At 39.1% G+C, this 20,723-nt stretch overlaps 2 protein-coding genes across 2 annotated transcripts; one reads left to right on the plus strand and one right to left on the minus strand.

Moving 5' to 3' along the window:
• Positions 1-2,184: 2,184 nt before the first annotated feature.
• Positions 2,185-16,500, minus strand: rpgra (retinitis pigmentosa GTPase regulator a). The gene is made up of 14 exons (XM_038720766.1): positions 16,117-16,500; positions 15,786-15,872; positions 15,402-15,527; positions 15,210-15,302; positions 14,359-14,421; positions 14,107-14,265; positions 13,820-13,969; positions 13,546-13,704; positions 10,829-10,984; positions 10,604-10,728; positions 10,163-10,369; positions 8,176-8,722; positions 7,993-8,072; positions 2,185-6,099 (listed from the first exon to the last, which is right to left on the minus strand). The coding sequence occupies exons 2-14, from the start codon at positions 15,814-15,816 to the stop codon at positions 2,272-2,274; spliced, it is 5,724 nt and encodes a 1,907-aa protein (XP_038576694.1). The 5' UTR covers positions 15,817-15,872; positions 16,117-16,500; the 3' UTR covers positions 2,185-2,271.
• Positions 16,501-16,585: 85 nt separating this feature from the next.
• On the plus strand, positions 16,586-20,650 carry otc (ornithine transcarbamylase). Its single transcript, XM_038720771.1, has 10 exons — positions 16,586-16,747; positions 16,892-17,030; positions 17,128-17,209; positions 17,656-17,743; positions 18,047-18,200; positions 18,280-18,402; positions 18,569-18,622; positions 18,708-18,857; positions 19,182-19,319; positions 20,262-20,650. Exons 1-10 carry the CDS (start codon positions 16,668-16,670, stop codon positions 20,319-20,321), a joined length of 1,068 nt encoding a protein of 355 aa, XP_038576699.1. The 5' UTR covers positions 16,586-16,667; the 3' UTR covers positions 20,322-20,650.
• The last annotated feature ends 73 nt before the right edge of the window (positions 20,651-20,723 follow it).

Raw genomic sequence — 20,723 nt, forward strand, 5'->3', positions numbered from 1 at the left:
ATAGCAGGGAAAGCACAGATTGAACAGCAACTATAATGCACTTACTGCAAAATATAATTTGTTACAAAAAGGTCTATTTTCAAGGGGGTCATGCTATTATTGGTTTAATTTTTTTACTAGTCTCACAAGGATGTGTTTTTGGTATAAAATCATTGTTTAATGCATTTTTTAGACATTGTGTATTGTACATCACTCAAGAAAAAATATATGGTTCATCCTGCAACTACTGTACGTACTGTATTGGGACTGGCCTATATAAGGATCTTCACTCCACTCTAATAACTGTATATCCCAGAAACTGCTCAATAACTCTTGCTCTACTGTTTCACACACAAACACCCACAACATCAATAATACAGTGGAAAGGCTTTTTAGTTTCAAACATGGGTAGAAATTGAATAGTTGGATCTGAAGTTGTTTCCAAGCAACACTATCCTGACTAAATGTTTTATAGTACCAATATTGTGATTTATGATTTAACTTTTTTGATCTTCTATTAGAGTTGCGTTTCTGTAGGAACATTTTTTAGCATAGTAGATCAATTCTGGCTTGATATTTGCATATAGCTGATTATTATTCTGTTCCAGACGCAAACACACACAGCGGAAAATCAGTGTGAAAGTAAAGAGCCGCCAAAGCACTAATCAGTGTTTAATTTTTTTCCTCCACAAGCATGAGGTTTGGTCGCAGGCCCTTTGTAGTGTGGGGGGGCGAGTCCACACATGAAGGTGGTGGTGTTCTCTATCGTGAACGGGAAACAGGAAAGGGAGGCGTGTGCTGATCTCCTGAACTGTAATTACATGTGGAATCAGCCGACCGTTACGCCTCCTGTCGGCTCCCTCAGGTCAGATGAAGAAAGAGTTACATGACTCCATCTTTGCTCACCTGACTCTGGAGGATTGGTCTGACATTTTGAAGTGGTTTTATAGCTAATGATTCTAAATTCTCAGGGTTTTGATTTGATTACCTGTTATTTACACACACTTACACTTGTCTGTGTTGTCCCTGAGAATATTCCTGAGAGTATTTAGGGTTTCAGCATTAAAAGCATTAACTCCCTCCTACTTAAACATACAGTACACTGCAGGGATTCTGTCACCAATAAGGTAGTGAACAGCCACACAGACATTAGTGGGGTTTGATTTTCATGCAGAATGAAATATTTGACTGCTGCAGTTCATTTTGAGCTCTCAAAGGCATATAATGATGAAACTACGTTTGCATAAACAAGGCACTCTCAGCAATACAAATATTGACCGTGAAGAACAACGTCTCCAGATGTAAAGAAAACATGTCAAATGACATACAGCAAATGTTCATTGATGTTTTGCAATCAAGCGTGAGCAGTATTTCCAACAGTCAAGCTTTAGTTGTAATCGTATTTACATTATTAATGGATAGTCTGGTGATAATCTGTTTTTCTTACTGTCATAAATCCCATGAAAAGACCAAAACCAACAATGAATTTGCCCCTCTACTATTAAGTTGCTGCTTTAGCAATCAGATGAGATATATTCCTCTGTAAGACCTCTAGTAATGTCTCTTAAAGAGGAAGTGAGCTGATTTTGTATATGTATTGTATATGTATAAAAAAGCTGTTTAAAGCGTTTTCTGGCTCCAGGGGGAGCTGTGCAAAATCAGTTTCTCAGCTGAGTTTGAATATTAAAAGTTTGAAAATTAATAAAATCTGTGGGTGTGGACTTTGAAAGAAGTGATTCACCAGACCTCTTTAGCCCACTCCTCTCTGCTTGAGGCAACATTAGCTTCTACTAGCATAACACACCAGAATCTCTGACCAAACTCTCAGTGGCCAAGCTGCATTGTGGGTAATGTAGGCACCAGGTTTTGACAAGGACCAAGATTGTAATAAGAGTGCAATGCTAAATCGAAGGAGTGCTCTTCTGAAAACACATACATGAGCCACTCTCTTGCTCTGGGTGACAGGATCTTCACATATGATGAATATAGTTAGTTTATATGAGCCAGTCCTACATACACTCTGCTGCTGTAAATACTCTGTAGCGCTCCAAATGTGTATTAATCCACGACTGAAAATAGTCCCTAACAAATTTACTATTTTCTCTAAAGCTTGAGGCAAGTTATAGGAGATTAGTGAGCCTTTAAATCATGCCTTCAGTAGGAATGAATGGGCTTGGGGATATTGAGAGACAGAGTAATGCATTGTTGGTTTTGGTCTTTTAATGGGCTTTGTTTAAATATACAACAAGAAAAATATACTTTTAGCCGACACGTTTTTAAACACTATTTGATTCACTGCAGGTCGAGGTATTGTGGCAGTACATCGTTCCAGAACTGCTGAGGGCCGTCCGTTTTCTTCTCCCCTGCAGCCCTCTGCTTTGTCCTCGGCGCCGGTTTGGGTGTCTGTCTCTTTTCTTTTCTGTCTGACGGAGCAACTTCATGAGGCAACTTCTGTGTGTCCACTTTTTTTGGATTTGTTGATTTTACCTTTTCCTCTTCTTCTTCCTGCTCCTCCTCTTCTTCTTCTCTCTCCTCTTCTCCTTCTTCATCAGCCTCTTCCTCATTCTCATCCTCTTCTCCCTCCTTCTCTTCTCCTTCTTCGCCAGCCTCTTCCTCACTCTCTGCACCTAGATCTTCTTCAGAATCATTAGCTTTCTTTCCTTCAGTTTGTTCCTGTTTTGTTTTTTCTCTCTGATTTTTGAGTCTTGGCTCTGTTTTTAGTTTAATCTTTGTTTCCTTCTCATCTTCCTCTTCTTCTTCCTCACCCTCTTCCTCCTCCTCCTCCTCATCGCTCTCTACCATCGCCTTTTTTTTAGCCTCCCTACTTTTCTCTTTTCTCTTTATTTCTTCCTTGTCCTCACCTTCACTCAGTTCCTCTTCCTCTTCTCCTTCCTCTTCTGTAGCACCTTCCTCACTGTCTTCTTCTTCTTCCTCCGCTGCAGTCTCTTTCTCAACTCCTCCCTCATCCTCTTCTTCCTCTTGATTTTTTTCTTCCTCCTCAGCTTCCCCCTCATCTAAAGATATATCTTCCTCACCTTCCTCTTCCTCCTCCACTGTAATCCCTTTCTTACTCTCTTCACCCTCCTCCTCACCCTCTTCTTCCTCCTCTGCAGTCCCTTCCTCAACTCCTCCCTCATCCACTTCCTCCTCGTCATGTTTTTCTTCATCCTCTGCAGTCTCATCCTCAGCTTCCCCCTCATCTAAAGATCCTTCTTCCTCACCCTCTTCTTCCTCTTCATCTGTAACCTCTTTCTTACTCTCTTCCTCCTCACCCTCTTCTTCCTCCTCCTCACCCTCTTCTTCCTCCTCCTCACCCTCATCCTCTGCTTCCCCTTCATCTAAAGATCCTTCTTCCTCACCCTCTTCTTCCTCCTCCTTACTCTCTTCCTCCTCCTCTGAAGTCTCGTCCTCAGCTTCAGCATCATCTAAATCTTCCTCATCTTCCTCACCCTCTTCTTCCTCCTCCTTACTCTCTTCCTCCTCCTCTGAAGTCTCGTCCTCAGCTTCAGCATCATCTAAATCTTCCTCATCTTCCTCACCCTCTTCTTCCTCCTCATTTTCTTTATCACTCTTTTCATCTTGCTCTTCCTCCTCTTCATCAACCTCGCTGCCTTCCTCTTCCTCCTCCTCATTTTCAACGCTTTCTCCATCCTGTTTCTCATCTTCCTCTCCTTCACTCCCACCTGTTTCTTCGTCTTCTTTCTCCTCATCCTCACTTTCAGTGGAATCTTGGTCGTCTTTTTGTTCCTCAGTTTCACCCTCTTCATCTGTGTCAACCTCATTTTCTTCTTCTTCGTTGTCTTCTTCAGAATCAGATGCTGCAGTCTCACTTCCCTCTCTGTCCTCTTCCTCCTCCTCTTTGCTGCTCCCCGATGCTTCATTACTTTCATTTTCTTCATCCTCACTTTCTTCCTCTTCTTCTTTGTTCTCTTCTTCACTAGAGTCTTCACTTTCACTTTCCTCCTCTGCTTCTTCACTTACCTCAGAATCGCTCCCTCCTTCACCTGCTTCCTCGCTGCTTTCTTCTTCTTCCTCTTCAGGCTCTGTAACATCACTCTTCTCACTTTCTTCCTCACTGCTAGAGTCTGTTTCCTCCTCACCATCTCCCTCTGCAGTCTCATTATCTTGCTCTTCCTCACCCTCTCCAGAAACACTCTCCTTTTCCTCTTCTATGTCATCGCTACTTTCACTTCCCTCCTCATGCTCTTCTTCTTCGTCTTCCACATCGCTCTCACTCTCTCCCTCTTCATCTTCCTCCTTTTCCTCGTCCTCAGCACCTGTTGTTCCTCCCTCATTATCCTCGTCTTCTTCTGAAGGCTTGTAGGTTTTCTCATCTTCTTGCTCGGACGTTTCTATATCCGTGCTACTGTTCTTCCCCTCTGTTTGTGAAATGTCTTCACCCCCAATCTGATCGGACATGTCACTGATCACCGCCCCCTCTTGTGACCCATCATGAGTGGTATCTTTACTTTCTTCTTCTTGAACTGTCTCTGACTCTGATCGGACACTAACCTGAACATCTTTTCTTTCTTCTGTTGCTTCTGTTGAAGAAAAATGTGACAATGTTGAGGTAAAGGAAGGTTGCATAATTGCACTCTGCTTTTTGAATTGCTTCCCTCGACTTGGTGTTTTAGGTGGTGTAGAGGCGACTGTGTCACTGTCAGACTGGAAAGCCCCAAGTTTTGTCACTGCCTCACTAAGGACCTCCATAGCTGCACCTGCTATCCCAACAGCAGGAACAAGAGTGGCCGCGGTACTGAGAATTTCCCCCCACCTAGGCTTTTCTCCTGCCAGGCCCGGAAAATCCTCTCTGCTTGTATCAGAAACAAGCAAATCCCTATGAATAGGTTCGGGGCCATGCATGGATTTGGAAACCACCTCTGTTCTTTTTGGGCTTTGTGAGGAAATGGGGTTACACGCCATTTCAATAGGTGTATCTTGTTTTGATAACAGCGGGCTAGAAGCTTCAGTCTGCTTACTCCTCTGCTTGGCACTCTCCTTATCTTTAGAGTTTAAATCATCTTTTCCTTCAACTCTGATTTCCCCTCTTTCATCTTTCCTTGGCTTTGTTTTCACTTTCAGTTTAGATTCTTTTGCGTTCTTTTTGTCCTTCACGTTAGAGCTGTCAACATCAGGTATCTTTGGCTTATCTGTAGCTCTACCCTTCACTCTTTGAGCTGTGTTCTTGGCAATGTTTAACTCATTTTCCACAAGTTTTCCTTTGCTTTTACTTTTAACTGGAGTATTTTCTTTGCTTTTACTTAGATTTTTGACTGTTGTGGATTTGTGGTGTGGTTTCCCTTTAACTTTCACAGGTGTAGATTTCTTAGTATCAAGCTGAGCGGGTGTGGTTTCTTTTTTCACTGGTAGTGATTTTACATCTAGTGCTTTACTTTGACCTTTGCCCCGTACAGATTTGACCTTGTGCAAATCTTTTGATGGAGTCTCCCCTTGGCTCTCCACTCCAACAGCTCTGACGTCAGTGGTTTCTGCATCTTCTTTTGCAACGTGTTCTACAGATGTTGAATTTTCACTTTGGACAGATATGCTGGTTAATTCATTTCCTTTAGAGATCTTAATAACAGGAGGAGTCTTGTCCAAAGCTGATGATAAATTCTTCTCCTTTTTTGGTTTCCTTATCAAGTCTGTCTTTAAAGTGCTGGCTTCAATATCCTCTTGGTTTATATTACTTTTCACATTTCTATGTCTCCTGGTATTTTCTTTTACTTCAGTCATTCTCTGCGATGCTTCGGTCAGTGTTTTCCGGACAGATTGTGAAGTTTTTGGGGTTGATTCTGATAGTTTGCTCTTTTCACGTTTTGGTGATTTAAAATGTGAGGGTTCTTTTTGAGCTTGTCTATCTTCACAAGTTTTGATCTCCTTGGACTGCTTGGTAATGTTCTCTTTGCCTTTAGATGTGACTTTGGGGTTTTGTTTTTGGGGACTCTTTGGGCTCTTTAGTTGAGACACTTCTTTCGTTAAGTAGCTGGAGCCTTTCAGGAGCTCTGTGGGTAAGGCTTTGTGAGAATTTTGTTCTGCCTTTCCATTGGCTTGGAGCTTTTTGGCAAACGCCTCTGCCTCTTTCGTAGTTCTTCTAAGAGCTCGGCCCTTCTTCTTTTCCTATAATAAATCACAGAGAAAATATGTATTTAGTCCGACATCAAACTAAAAATAAAACAGGTAGAAAAAGGTCATATGCAATAATACTGTGGCAACATTTTACCAGCACAGCAGCAGACCTGCAATCAGTGTGACGGCATATGTAGTTGCCTGTGTTTTACTGCCAAATGCATGTCATCTCTAGTTTGAGGAAGTGGTTTCTTGCTCAATAACACACTACGATAACACTCAAAATATAATCACATTATCAGAATTCACAGGGTTATGTTTCAGTAGTTTTTGTAGGCATAGATGTCATTCATTTAAAATATTTTGAATATAATTACAAATATATAAAATATTCCAGTATTCTGTATATGTTGGACGTCATTAAGTATGAGTATAATTTGAAACATAAATAGAAAAATATCTTACAGCATATGGAAAATGATGGGGGGTTTTCATAAACATATGGCATGGTGGGCACACATAACAAATCACTCATCAGGTTTAAATACAGATGTGGGTGGGAGGTAAAGAAAACCATGGTGACGAATGAGGAATCCTTATTTTTTCCATCTGCACTGGAGATAAACAGACGGTGGTTAATTGAGGGTCAACGAGGTGTGATGCGAAAACAGCCTTATTTAATTACTGTCACGGCAGTCTCTCTGGCACAGTAAGGCGTTCAAATACAACTTCAGTAACTCAACTATTAATTAAAAAAAATATATATTCTCACGCCAGCTTGATTTATTTCATATACTGTCGTTTGGATTCCTTATCCAGTGTATTAATCTCTGTCCCACATTAAAGCCCACGCACGTGCGATAACAGTGGTCGAAGGTAAAAAAGTACATTTACTCAAGTACTTCACTAAATACTTGTACTTTACAATATTGAGAAAATGTATACTTCATTACACCTGAAGTTATTACTTAGTTGCTTATTTTGGTTAAAGAAAGTGACTAAATGTGCTATGCTGTAAGAATATTCCTACCTAACCTGTTTTTAAATGTTTGTTTCAGGCATTTTTGTAAATTTTGTAAATATTTTTCATCTTTCTAGTGTAGCAAACTGATACAACTCATACTTTCTTGTATCAAGCTACAGAGGTTCCTTTCTAAGGTGTTTTTTTTATTCAAATTGAATGTGAAAATATCCATACTGAGACAAGAGTTTTTATCACTATGTTAAAGAAAATGAGGTTTATATATGTATAAAAAAATAAAACACGATCAAATGAATTACTGATAATACTCTAGTGGTTTTACTTTAAGTAGGATTTTGAATGCAGGACTTTTACTTGCAATGAATTGATATTATAGTGTATTATTGTATTTCTTCTCAAGTACTTCTTCCACCTTTGAACATGAATGCACGCATTTAAGACTGGAGCGGGTTACTGAGCACCACATATTGTACTATGACACACAACAACGTAGGAGACTCCTTCACAGCTTGCTTCATCACTGGCTGTGGAAACACTGATGAGATGTGGCAAGATTTCTGCCAACTTTTTCAAAGTGTTGCATGTGTGCATGTTTGTGTATCTGAGGTTGGAGCCCAAACAGATTTGTGTATTGGCAGATGCTGTCCTAATCTCTGAATATCATTACACACATTCTTAGAATAAAGCAAATATATAAAGTATGACGAGAGCAAAACACTAAATTCAAGTTATACCAAGTGGAAAATGTCTCCACACACACACGTGTGCAAGAACACAAACACACACACACTGCTGAGCTACGCACATTTCCTGGAAAAGTCAGTGAGTGTTCAACGTTTCTGCTTCCTGTCCTGTAGTGCACATAATCTAGACCACAACCAAGATGCCTAAAGAGGAAAATAACAATCAACTGACTCCATGTTTAAGACACATGGAGCCATTAAAAAAGTCACTTCTCTCACCATATTTGGCAAAAAGTCAGAGTCGACTCCTTCTTCATCTCCATCTTCTATGACAATTTGTCCCTGAGCAGTTTCTCCCTCTGAAAAAACAGACAATGATGAGGTTAAACAGAGTATCTATAGCAAGAGAAAACTCTGGATGAAGCAGACTTTCCAGTTGTTAAAATTATGGGTTGAAAATACCTGTTTGTGATGAGGCAGGGTGCTTCTCCTCGCTGAGATGTTTAATGGAAATATCACTGGAGGGTCTTGTTGGGCTACAGGGTTCTTTAGGTGGTAGAGGAGATGGCAGTTTTTCAATTAAGGCCTTTTTAGCGGTTGCCAATCTGTGCAGTCTTTTTTTTTCAGTCTTTTTAGGAAACACTGGGATGTGAGGGCTACGTTTAGTTACAGACTTTGGTGACAGTAAGGGAGAAGGCAACTCTTTGGATTTAGACTTAGAGGAAGCAGCGGAAGAGGATTTATTCTGAAACACGTTTGATGACTGAAAATGTGGGCTTGATGGCTTAGAGGATGACACTGGACTCTTGTACAGAGATCTGGGGGAGAGTGGTGGGCTTGGTGTAATTTCTGATTGTGGTTTGGGGGATGATGAAGGGGTTGTAATGTCCTTTGAAAGTGTTTTAGGGGTTGGGATATTTCTGGATGTTTGCCAGGATGTGTCGAGGAAGCCAGAATTTAGACGTGGGAGGTTCTGAAACATCTCCCCAAACAGTTCCACAGAGCTTTGCTGAAAGACATGAGAGGACAAACATCAAAACCACTACTGAGTAAAAAGGTTGCACCACCGTCTATGGAGCACCTCCAAGCAGTTAGCTAGTGGCACTGCAGCAGAGCTACAGTTTGGTGAAACGCTGCTCCCTACTGGAGTTAAAGAGTGATTACAATTATCTATAGTAGTTTCATCAGGACCCACCAAGTTAAATTAAAGACTTCTAAAGACATTTAAATACAGCATAGAATGCAATTTAATACTGGTTTCACAAGTTATACTAGTCAAATTATGATTTCAGTACTTCCCAGCAGTACATAACAATTATTCCCAATGAGACAATCAATTAAATGATGTTTGTTGGACCCAGATAAGCAGCATTAAATGAACAGATGGATTACCCAGTAAAAAATAATTAATCTACATTTTAGAGCTGAAACAATTAGTGTGTTAATCAATCAGGTGATTAAAAGAAAAGTGATTGGCAACTATTTTGATAATCAGATCAGATAAACAGATAATCATTAAAGTAATATTTCAAGCAAACTTCATATCCATGGTTCCAAGTTCTCAAATGTGAGAATACACTGCTTTTCATGGTCTTACACACACACATATATATATATATATATATATATATTGGGTTTTGGACTGTTGGTTGAACAAACCAAGACATTTTAAGATGAATAATGTCTAGAATAATGTGTCAGGCATTTCTCACTATTTTCAGGTTATTGTTGTTTTTTTTTCTAAACATTTACATTTACTCATTTGGCTTTTATCTAAAGCAACTTACAAGCATCAATACAGTAAGAGATCTACAAGTGACAATAGATACTAGAAAGAGCAGCAATAAATACTAGTAAGAGCTATTAGCGTGTACGGCATATACATATATATATACACCATAATGGGGCAAATACCTATAGGGAAGAAGTAAGAGTTAATGAATAGTGCAATCAATACAAGAGAATTGTAAGGAGATATAGGAAGGAGAGCACAGGAAGTGCATGTTAGAGGTTAGGGATTCAAGGTGTTATAAGAGAAAGTGTTCCTGGAAGATTAATCGATTAATAATCAGCAGATTAATAAATAATGGAATTAAGCAATAGTTGTAGCCCTGGTGCATTAAAGTCTTTCCCACTATGAGACGATAAGCAGCACAATCCACTGTCCAAACAATTCCTAGTTTATATGTGTGTAACATGTACCAAGCACGCAATAGTATATTTTATATACCATTTTCAACATTCAACAACATTTTAAATAAATTTTGTATAATGTAAGAATTTTCTAAGTTCTTTTGAGGAAGCTGAATTCATTATTTTTATTAAAGGCCTGCAAAAACCCTTTTATATGTACACAGCAGATAATAGTTGAAAGAAGGGACTATTTGGTTTTGTAAGTCTTGTAAGATTGTTTAATCTGGAAAATAAGGACCAAGGTATAGCTTCTCACTTTTTCTCTGTGGCGGGCTCGAGCCAAGAGGGCCGAGAGCGGGACTAGTGGGTTAGGATCGATCAAAGTGTCCAGCAGGAGGATTTCTGTGTAACCTGACTCCAAAACGTTCTCTGTGATTGTGACTTCCTTCTTTGGCACCACTTCTTGGCTCCCTGGTGGTCTGGGTGCAGCCAGTACCAGCATGTGGTTACCACCGCAGGACACCTAAACATAAGAAAACCCGTGGAATCAATGTAGTTTATTGCTGTGTGATGTTTATTTCCTCTCAATCTGCTCACCTACGTTATACTCATTTACTTTCAGACACACAGGATAAATCACTTGGGAAGTGCACTGCACTTATACAGCGTTATACAGCGTACAGAGTTTAAACATTTGACAGAGGTTATAGAGGTGAAGCTGGGGATGACAACAACCACTTTCATCACAGGCACTTACTAACTGAACATTGTACTTGAGAAAACGTGTGCAGAGTGTTGGGCTGAACAGGTTGATGAAGTTCTCCTCCCCTAACCCCAGTTTTCCATGACGACCATCCCCAAACGTGTAGAGAAGCCCGCTGTCTGTGAAGGAGGAAAACAAATGCTTTAGCTAAAATTTTAAACTTGTATTTAATCACTGCTGCACTACACAAATAATGACTCGAGTGAGCTTAATGCTTACTTGTGATCACAGCGGTGTGGTTCCTTCCACAGGCGACATGATTGATGCTAGTGTTACTAAAGTGCTCCAGAGGTTTTGGCAAATCAGATTCAAATAGAAACGTCCCGTGGCCGAGCTGACCGTACTGACCGTGGCCAAACGTGTACACACTTTCCTCTGGCACAGCAAAACAAACACAGTGAAATAGACTACTTTGATTATCAGCAGTGTGGAAAGTAGCTAAGTGCATTTACTCAAGTACTTAAGTGCAATTTCGATGTATAGAAATACGTTGGAGAATTATTGTCCTTTTTACTCCAGTGACAAATAAGGTTTTAAACTGATCAAAAATTGAAATAGGTTAAAACAGCACATCAAAGTAGTTGTTATCTTTATGAGGATGTTTTTTTACTATAATGAAATTTTCAAAGAATGTATTTTAAGTGGTTTAACTGAGAATCATGTGACGACACCAGTCAAAATGTCATATGGGATAACCTTAATGAATTTTCTAAATATTATGATATTATAACTTTTTAAATCAATAATACGTATAGAATATATAAAGTGAGGCAGTAACCAATATTTAGAGCTCAGAAAAAAAAACTTGCACAACTTTTTTTTCTCATTATACTGTGATTTCTTTAAACGTGACCCTACTTGTTCAAGTTCTTTACCCATATTTTAACACTGCAGTGTGATTTAAAATGTCTGAAAATGTTTTACTATTTTTTGGAAAAAACAGCGTTATCCTGCCTGACTGAAATTGTTACTCGGTATGACACCATATGAGTTAACACGCGAATTGTCATTTTTACCCAATTTACACATTAATAATGTTCATAATAATAAACGTTTTTGTCATGCAAAGGTAGTCACACTCAAAATAGTTTAAGTAAATTAATTAGGCTACACTGCAAAGATATACAGATCCCCTCTCAGTGTGGTTTCTTTCCCGGATTTGGTAAGTATACAAATAGATTTAAACAATAATATCATGTTTATGAATTCAAAATAGCACAACTTCTCAACATCAAGTTTTATTTAGTACTAAGATCATAGTCACTCTACATCAATATTCATAACAAAACGTAAAAGGGTTAAAAAGTAGGGGAACTTCATTCATTTCGATGCACATAAATAATCAAAAATACAAAATCATGTTATTGAACAACATTTTTAATATAGAAAAATCTTCTTATTGGGTTAAAGTACGTTGAATCACATAATTAAATATCAATCAATGAACAACACATTTTTTTTTTACAGACAATAATATGTTAATATCACAATTTGAATGTTAATTATACTAATGAAAGCTGAAAACTATATAAAAAGAATATATTGGCAAACACGTGTCATGCAAGATAACTGATGACATTATGGGCTAACAGAAAATAAGTGTTATCCTATATGACAAAACTGTTATCCGGTATGAAAAAACTCAGTTTGAATCTTAATCAGGCAGTAGTTTTGGCTAACTATAGAAATCTGCAACCTTGATCTTCAACTTACAAGTATGCAAATTCTTGCTAAATAAACATATTTGCATAAACTCAACATTATATATGTTTTTTAGCGTTATCCCACATGACACAGGATTTTACTATATAGTGTGCAAGTGAGTAAAAAGGTAAGTTAAACACATTTTATTAAAGACATACTTACCTTTCACCAGTATTTAGGGGTGCTTCACGGTCTTGCTGATTGTGTGACATGCTGTCTGATATCGTGTCAAATTAAAATTACCCCCAAAATTGCTCCAGTTTGCTTGTTATCCCGTATGACATTGGCTGAATGCCAGTTTGGGACAGAACGCTCCAAAGCATAACAATCAACTGGATGTCATATTCTTTGTAATATATAAATATATTGTTTTCAACACTCAAACAATAATGCCTGTGGCAGAGATGTTAGGGTTTATTAGATTTTTTACAGTTTGTTTAGCTTTTTTGCATTTCAGCCTGAGGTCCGGACAGTTATCCGGTATGACATTTTGTGACTATAATGTCCCTCAATATATGTTCATATCACTTCATAAACAGAGATTAATAGATTCAAAAAAGGTGCATTTTATAAAACATTTCCTTATTTTTGACTTCATAAAGGGGTTTGGACATCAAAATTGCACGTCATGTCATTGGGCCGATGTAGTTTAAAATTGTGCATATTGCAAACACTGCAAAAAATATTCATTAGACCACGTAATTTGCATTTGTTATCGTGCCCTCAAATTCTTACTTTGATAAAACAAGTTAAAAAATCATTGCGTTTCATTGCGCCACTGCGTTGACAAGATTGCAACTTATATATAATAGAAGCAGCGATCATTTACTCTGTCTTCTTTCAAGTTTCTCACACTCTTTCTAAAAGTTTCTTTAAACAAATTAATTTTTGTCTGAAACAATAATCTAATTAGACTGGTATATTTTTTCACTTAATTGAAGAAAAACACATATAAGATCTTCATTATCATATAAAATTGTTCAAATCAGCTCCACTTTGATCAGCTAACATTAAAATGCTTACATGTCTATGCATTGGCGGTATTGATACTTTTACTAAAGTAAAAGATCTTTCACCTTATTTCACCTCTGATAAACCTGCTAGAAGGTGAAATATTTCTATTTTTAATGTATGTAAAATAGAAATAGTCAGGTATATAAAACAAAAAATGTATTAGTAGAAATGTCATGCTGTCTCTTTTTGGAACAATGGTTTTTATACTATTGACCTACCTGTGAGTGCCACAGTGTGTTCCCCTCCACAGGACACCTGGGTGACATGACCCAGCATCCCTTGCACCCGCTGAGGGACTCTGTGATTGGCCAGCTGCTCCACCTGGAGACCAAGCCTTCCGTTCGCACTCTCACCAAACGTGTAGAGATCTCCACCCACTAAAACACAAGCCAACACAACATTGTCGGCACAATGAATAACATCTTAATGTTGGTTAAATTAAAACTCAAACTGATTGATTGTCTGCTGTGTTTGGTTTGGGCTGTGCTGTACCTGTGACAAAAGCTGAGTGATGGTTCCCACAGGAGACCCACATCACCGCTTCCCCAACATTCACCTCTCTGGGTTCTGCTGCAAATCCCTCATCTCCTAAACCAATCTGACCCACAGAGTTGTCTCCCCACATGAACAGCCTCCCGTCCTCTACCAACACACACACACACACAGAGTGCAGAAACATAATTATGAGTACGTACACATCCACACATAAACAGTTTGGACCTCAGAGCACCTTGGCTATCGGAGACACTTGTCAGATTATTATTTGTCACTGTTTGAACCTGTTAAGGCAGCTGAGGTGTTGCATCCTGCAGAGAGCATTTTGATTGGTGTATCGTCACAGAAGGGCCTCAGCAGGTGAAAGGATGTAGTGTTGTTGCAGTGGCCCAAACCGAGCTGCCCCTCTTGGTTACTACCAGTACCATACACACTACCTCGCCCTAAAAATATACAAAAACCAGAATTAAATATAGAACACTGCTGTTGAAACATCTGTCACATAAAATACAGATATTATTTGTTCATCATCTTACATGTGCAGACAATTGTGTGATCTCTCCCACAAGCTACAAGCTTCACCTTCTCAGACTTTAAGGCTGAAAGGAAAATACACAGCAATTATAGCTACTAAATAAATGACAAAATGCAAAAAATAATCTTCTATGACAAATTTAAATTAGAGCTGAGACAATATCTTGATTAATTCATTAGTTTATTGACAGAAAATTCTATTTTCCTCTGGTTTCAGCTTCTGAGTTGTGCTCTTCTTTATCTTATGTGATTGTAAGCTGGATATCTTAGGGTTTTAACCTGCTAGTGAGACAAACCCTTTGGTGGAAGAAGTAGTCAGAGTTTTTTACTTAAAAAAAGTAAAAGTAGCAAAACCAGTGACGAAATACTCTATTACAAGTCAAAGTCATGTATTAAAAATTTTACATAGGTAAAAGTACAAAAGATAGACTTAAAGTATCAAAAGTAAAATTTCTCAATATGGAATGCTCAATTTATATAATCATATATATTATATTACTGGATTATAATTATTGATGCATTAATGTGTACATAAATTTAATGTTGCAGCTGGTAAAGGTGTAGTAACTAAAGTTATTAAATAAAAGTAGCGGAGTGAAAAGTACAATATTTGCCTCTGAAATGTAGTAGAGTAGAAGTATAGGACAGCAGACAACGGAAATGCTCAACTCCAAATTCAAGTCCTAACTTGCAGTACCTGTGTAAATGTATTTGGTTACTTTCCACCCCTGGACAAAACAAGTGATTTGAACATGTCCTTTTCACTGTTTCTGACATTTTATAGGATTAATAATTAGCATATTAATCTATAATGAAAACAATCATTAGCTACAGCCTTTGTAAAGTAACTTACCTTTCACAGAGGCAGGTTTGCTGGCAGCAGGCTTAAATCCAAGCCCCAGTTGTCCACAAGTATTACCACCAAACATGAGCAGCCTGCCATTTTCTGCAGACATAAGAATCATTACAGAGATGGAAGCATGATAGATACATGCTTCTCTTTGAACACAGTGATTTATTATCAATAGACATAGTTTGCCTGCACCTGTGATGACAGCAGTGTGCTCTCCGCCACAAGATAGGTGCACTGGCTGGTCATTCTTCAGCCAGAATTTACTAGGCACATTGTCAGCAAAACTGCTCTTTCCAAATGTGAAGATGGCTCCTGCTTCTGATGAGATATGTGAGATTCATCTTTAAACAGCCTTGATATTTACATCACGCAGGATTTAAGGCAACACTAAGTTACTCGTCTCTAACTTAGCACCGGCTAAATCCTGACCTGCTGTCACCTCTCAGGGGATTTAAGAAGCAGCCAGACAGAAATAGCAGCAGGTTAACCACACTCACATACAGTAACATTTGTATACCATTCATAAAGGTAAAGGGCTATATGCTGTCTAATGTCATGTTTACAAAGTACTCTCACCGGGTATGTCCACATTGCTCTGCCCCGTCATCTCCACTGCTGCCCTCCTCACCTGCTCATCCTCACAGAGTCTCTCTGTGCTGCTGACTGACAGGTGGAGTGCAAGAAAACGTTAGGGGGGGGGGGGGCAAGATGGCTAGCTGTCCATGCGCTAACCATGGATGTAAAGTTATGGTTTATGTGATTAATATTGATATGGGTCTGTTTGCTTTTAAATATATTTGGTGAGCAGAGCACCATGTTGATGACTTAATTAGTATGGAATGAAAAAAACACGCTTAAAGAAAAACTAAGTATAAAATAGCAAGTTAGGCTATTTAGCATAGCCTACCTGAGGGTTTGAAAAAGGTGGGCAGTGGACCAAACCACTGTCAGGCATATGAGGGGGTGGACATAATCTTTCAAAACCTAAATAAACGCACGGGACTCGTAGTAGACAACAAGGACTGTTAACCTGTTTTGTAGCCTACCAAATACATTGACTACACGCTGACGGACAATAGTGGTTACATTTAATTGATTTGATTAAAACTATTGGTCGCTGGACATGCCCCTACCAAATTCTATGGTTTTAAGTTCATCTTCTTGAGTGGTAACCGTTTAAAATGGCTTAGTCTGTGACCGTTAAACAAATTATAAATCCAAATTTTTTAAAATATTTTTATCTTTTATCCAATTTAGTTGTTAACCATAAACCAGTAGCATTGAGGAAGCCAAGCCACGCCTCACTTCCTGGTCCTGCGGTGGCGTCAGTGGCAGCCACGCAGCCGGTTGGTTGGCTCGAAGCTGTGGCTGCATGCCATCCGGGGCAGGAAGTGAATGAAAGTTGCTTGCACGCTGATGAAATTGTCTCACAACATTACGCAATCATTTTGAGCTGGAATGTCTAAACTATTATCTGTCAACAAAACAGTTTTCAAATGTTTGAAAACGTTTCAAGACTGCTCGGCACGAGGGTTTAGGTAAGACACTCCGGAGAACTGTATCTCGAACTTGTTATGCTTTGCAATGAGCTGAGCCTAGCAATATTGATAGCCAAGTTTTGTCAGCAAATATTGTTAGGAGAAATAATGCATGCACTATGCCTTCGTTTGTTGCTTTTCCAGCACTGGAGCTACTTCCCTTGGTTCTGTTAATTTAAAGGGTCGTAGCTGTCTCACCCTGAAAGACTTCAGCTCAGATGAAATCAAGAGAATGTTGTGGGTGTCTGGGGATCTAAAACATCGGATCAAGCATGGAAAACAGGTACCCAACGTTAGCTAACGTTATCCATTTTTTATTTTTCCTCAGTTTTAACGTGTAGCCTCAGAGTGGGTCAATCTAACTGTCATTTCTATTTCAGTATCTTCCTCTTCTGCAAGGAAAGTCGATTGCTATGATATTTGAGAAGAGGAGCACCAGAACAAGAATGTCCACAGAAACTGGTGTGTGTTTTGTATGAGCATCTGCACTGGTGTATGCCATGTGCTTCACTTAAACACCCCCATGAATGATCAGAATACTGGAGGTGGAGCACATTTTTATAAAGGCACTGGGTAGTTTTCAATTGCCATTTACACTTAAAATTACATTTATGAAAACAATCAGACAGAAATGTGACATGTGTCATACTGTTAGCTTGGCTGATACTGTTCACGAGCTTGTTCAGCCGCGTAAAAGTCATTGTTAATATGGACACAAAAGAACTGCTGAAAGGTGACTTTCAGTGCATTGCAGGAACAAAACACTTTGCCTCTGAACTATTCCCACTCCTCTCTTTCACATACTGTCCCCTGTCAACATTTACATGAAGTTGTGTCCTTATTTGCTTAACTACTCATGTAAGTTGGGCTTTAGGGAAATTGAAGTTGCTTTAATATCATAATTGCAGGTTTTGCTTTGCTGGGTGGGCACCCCTGTTTCCTCACCTCTCAGGACATCCACCTGGGAGTGAATGAGAGTTGCACGGACACAGCTAGGTGAGTATAGAATATTTCACTTTCACTAATGGAAAAAAATTAATGTAATGCCAGTCAGTTGTTGGATGTATATGTGCAATACTTTTTAAAAATGTGTTCATCCAGGGAAGTGTTAATTAGCATGGTATTTTTCAGTGTAGCTCTGCTTGACATGTTGTAATAGTGTTGAGTTTTTTAAGGTAGTAACAGTCATCTCGTATTTTCCACTGCTGCTGCTATGTGCTTTGTACTATGTACTGAAGGGTGTTCATGGCCCAGTATATGAACCACGGCCGCCATTGATCTCTAAACTCCTACCTACAGGGTTCTCTCAGGACTCTGTGATATTGTCTTGGCACGAGTTTACAGCCACTCCACACTGGAGGAGCTGGATAAGGAAGCCTCCATCCCCATCATTAATGGCCTGTCTGACCTCTACCACCCAATCCAGATTCTGGCTGACTTCCTCACCTTACAGGTGCTGAAAACCCTTGAAATGTAGATTCAGTCAATGATAAGGACGTGGTGTTTTCTAAAGTACTGCCATTCTTTTCCAGGAGCATTATGGGTCCCTTAGTGGACTAACAGTGAGCTGGATTGGAGATGGGAACAACGTCCTCCACTCCTTCATGATGACTGCGGCCAAATTGGGAGTTCATCTTAAGATTGCTACACCAAAGGTTCACCTTGTTTTTATGTATTCATGTACATTTCACCTCATTTTTAGCATATAATCTCCCCAGTTGCTTGTTGAGAGAATGAAAATAAAACCCTGTGGTTCTGTTTTGCAATGGACATCAATAATCCTACTCAGAAACTAAGCTACAACTATATCTTCATTCTCAGGGGTATGAGCCAGAAAGGAGTGTTATTCAAGAGGCACAAAGACTCTCCAAAGAGGTGATGTCTCTTTCAGGTGGCATTAATATAAACAGACCTCTCGTCAAAGGACTTATTCATTCATAACATTTTGATTTTGTCTCAGCACGGCACCCAGCTTGTTCTGACCTCTGACCCGATGGAGGCTGCTCACGGCAGTAATGTTTTGGTCACTGACACTTGGGTCAGCATGGGACAGGAGGAGGAGAAGAAAAAGCGGCTCAAAGCCTTTGAAGGTTACCAGATTACAATGCAGGTAAAGAATGATATTGTCTTTAGTATTATTTAGATGCTTTTTAGACACCCTTTTTGGCTCAGAAATCAATAAGGGTCACCCACAACATACCGGGAGCTCCTGGAGAAGTTAGCTGTTGTTTTTGGTTAGTATCCGTTCCCAAATTGGTCTCTTAACAGCTGTACACACGTCCTGACAGTAAGAAAATCAGAGCAAAACAATTTCTCTGTCCTGACTGTGTATGTTTGCACATGGTCTCTTCTCTCCTTGTATGATGACAGCCGTTGTTTCACTACACTGACTTGAAATGGGTCTTAACTATTTTTTTGTATTGCTCCACTACAGACAGGAAGTGTTGCCAAACCAGACTGGACCTTCCTGCACTGTCTCCCCCGAAAAATGGAGGAGGTTGATGACCAGGTATTTTATTCGTCCCGCTCCCTCGTCTTCCCTGAGGCAGAGAATAGAAAGTGGACAATCATGGTGAGTAACCTGATAAAATACTGTTGTTATGGAAATAAAGTGAGCCAGGTTTAGGTGTGGTGAAGAAGGTTTAGAGACCAATGAAGACTTACACAGCTTTGTTTATTAAGCCCTGCCAGGGAGATACAGTGCCAGCATACAACACATGCAATGCCACCACAAATCTGAAGGATACTTCCTGTCTGGGGATATTTATCTTCTCTAAACCTACAGAGATTCACTCCAGATAAGGCTATTGATCACCCCTCTATACATGTGTGAAGATTCTATTGAATATTGGTTCAAAACGAGACACTAGGCTTACCTAAGTTAACCGAAGTCAGTGTGTCATTCAAGACACATGCAACACTTTCTACAGAGTCAGTCTGTAACAAAACAAAAGATTTTCTCGTCCTTGGGTTACCCAGGAAATTGATCACAGAGTTTATCCTTATCAAGACAGCCGCGTTCAGTCCACCAAGCAGGCAGAGAGGAGAGACAGAGTCTGACCTACTGTTTTGTAGGGCTCAGCGATACTGACAAAAATGTTATCACGATAAAAAATGTCATATCATTCAATATTGACAGTGGATCACTTTTCAACTTCCTTTTTTTTTTTTTCAACAAATATGCATGAGTAAAATTAAGCAAAATCTTTTTTTCAGTAACTTTTCCTTTAAAAAATAAATATCTTAATAGAAAAATTAAGTGCTCATTTGTTTGTGATTCAAATGAATTAAATCCAACATTTATTGAACATTTGTTATATTGTTATTGAGGAAAATTTTATCACGATAATTATCATTATTGTTTTATCGTCCAGCCCAGCTGTCTTGTCTGTCACAGGCTGTCTGGCATACTTTAGCTCAGCAACTGACCGTATCATGAACCCTGTGTCACAGTTCCAGTCTTTGCCTCCAGTTTGATTGTCTGTATGCTAACAACAACTGTCTTTTCTTTCAGGGTCTGATGGTTTCTCTTCTGACTGACTACACTCCACAGATCCCCATGCTCAAATTTTAACTCCAGGTCTTAAGGTGGACTTGTGTGTCATGCTGTAATGACAGCTGATACATAGTTCAATGTCACATTTCACCCACTGATAGCACCATCACAACACTAGTTACCTCAAAGTAATTGTGTTGGCTTTGTTTAATTCACTTTCTGATTTAGGGCATAGATGGCATTGTTTGCTTTGTCTCACTGTTCAATCGGAGATTATTGCTGTGCAGTCATTAATAACCAAAGCTATCTGTTAACGTTCTACATGTACTGTGAGAGGATTGTATGAAGTTTAGTGGAAATGTCGAACGTGTTACTGAAAAGTAAAAGATTACTGAGCATTTCTTCAACTTTGTGTAATGATGAACACAACCAGCCCAAGCTGACCAATCACATACCTTGCAGTCTCCACATGGTATTTAC

The sequence above is a fragment of the Micropterus salmoides genome, unplaced genomic scaffold, assembly GCF_014851395.1.
Source record: "Micropterus salmoides isolate LMB-PRFRI ecotype aquatic unplaced genomic scaffold, ASM1485139v1 Ms_hic_scaffold_15, whole genome shotgun sequence".
Lineage (NCBI taxonomy): Eukaryota > Metazoa > Chordata > Actinopteri > Centrarchiformes > Centrarchidae > Micropterus > Micropterus salmoides.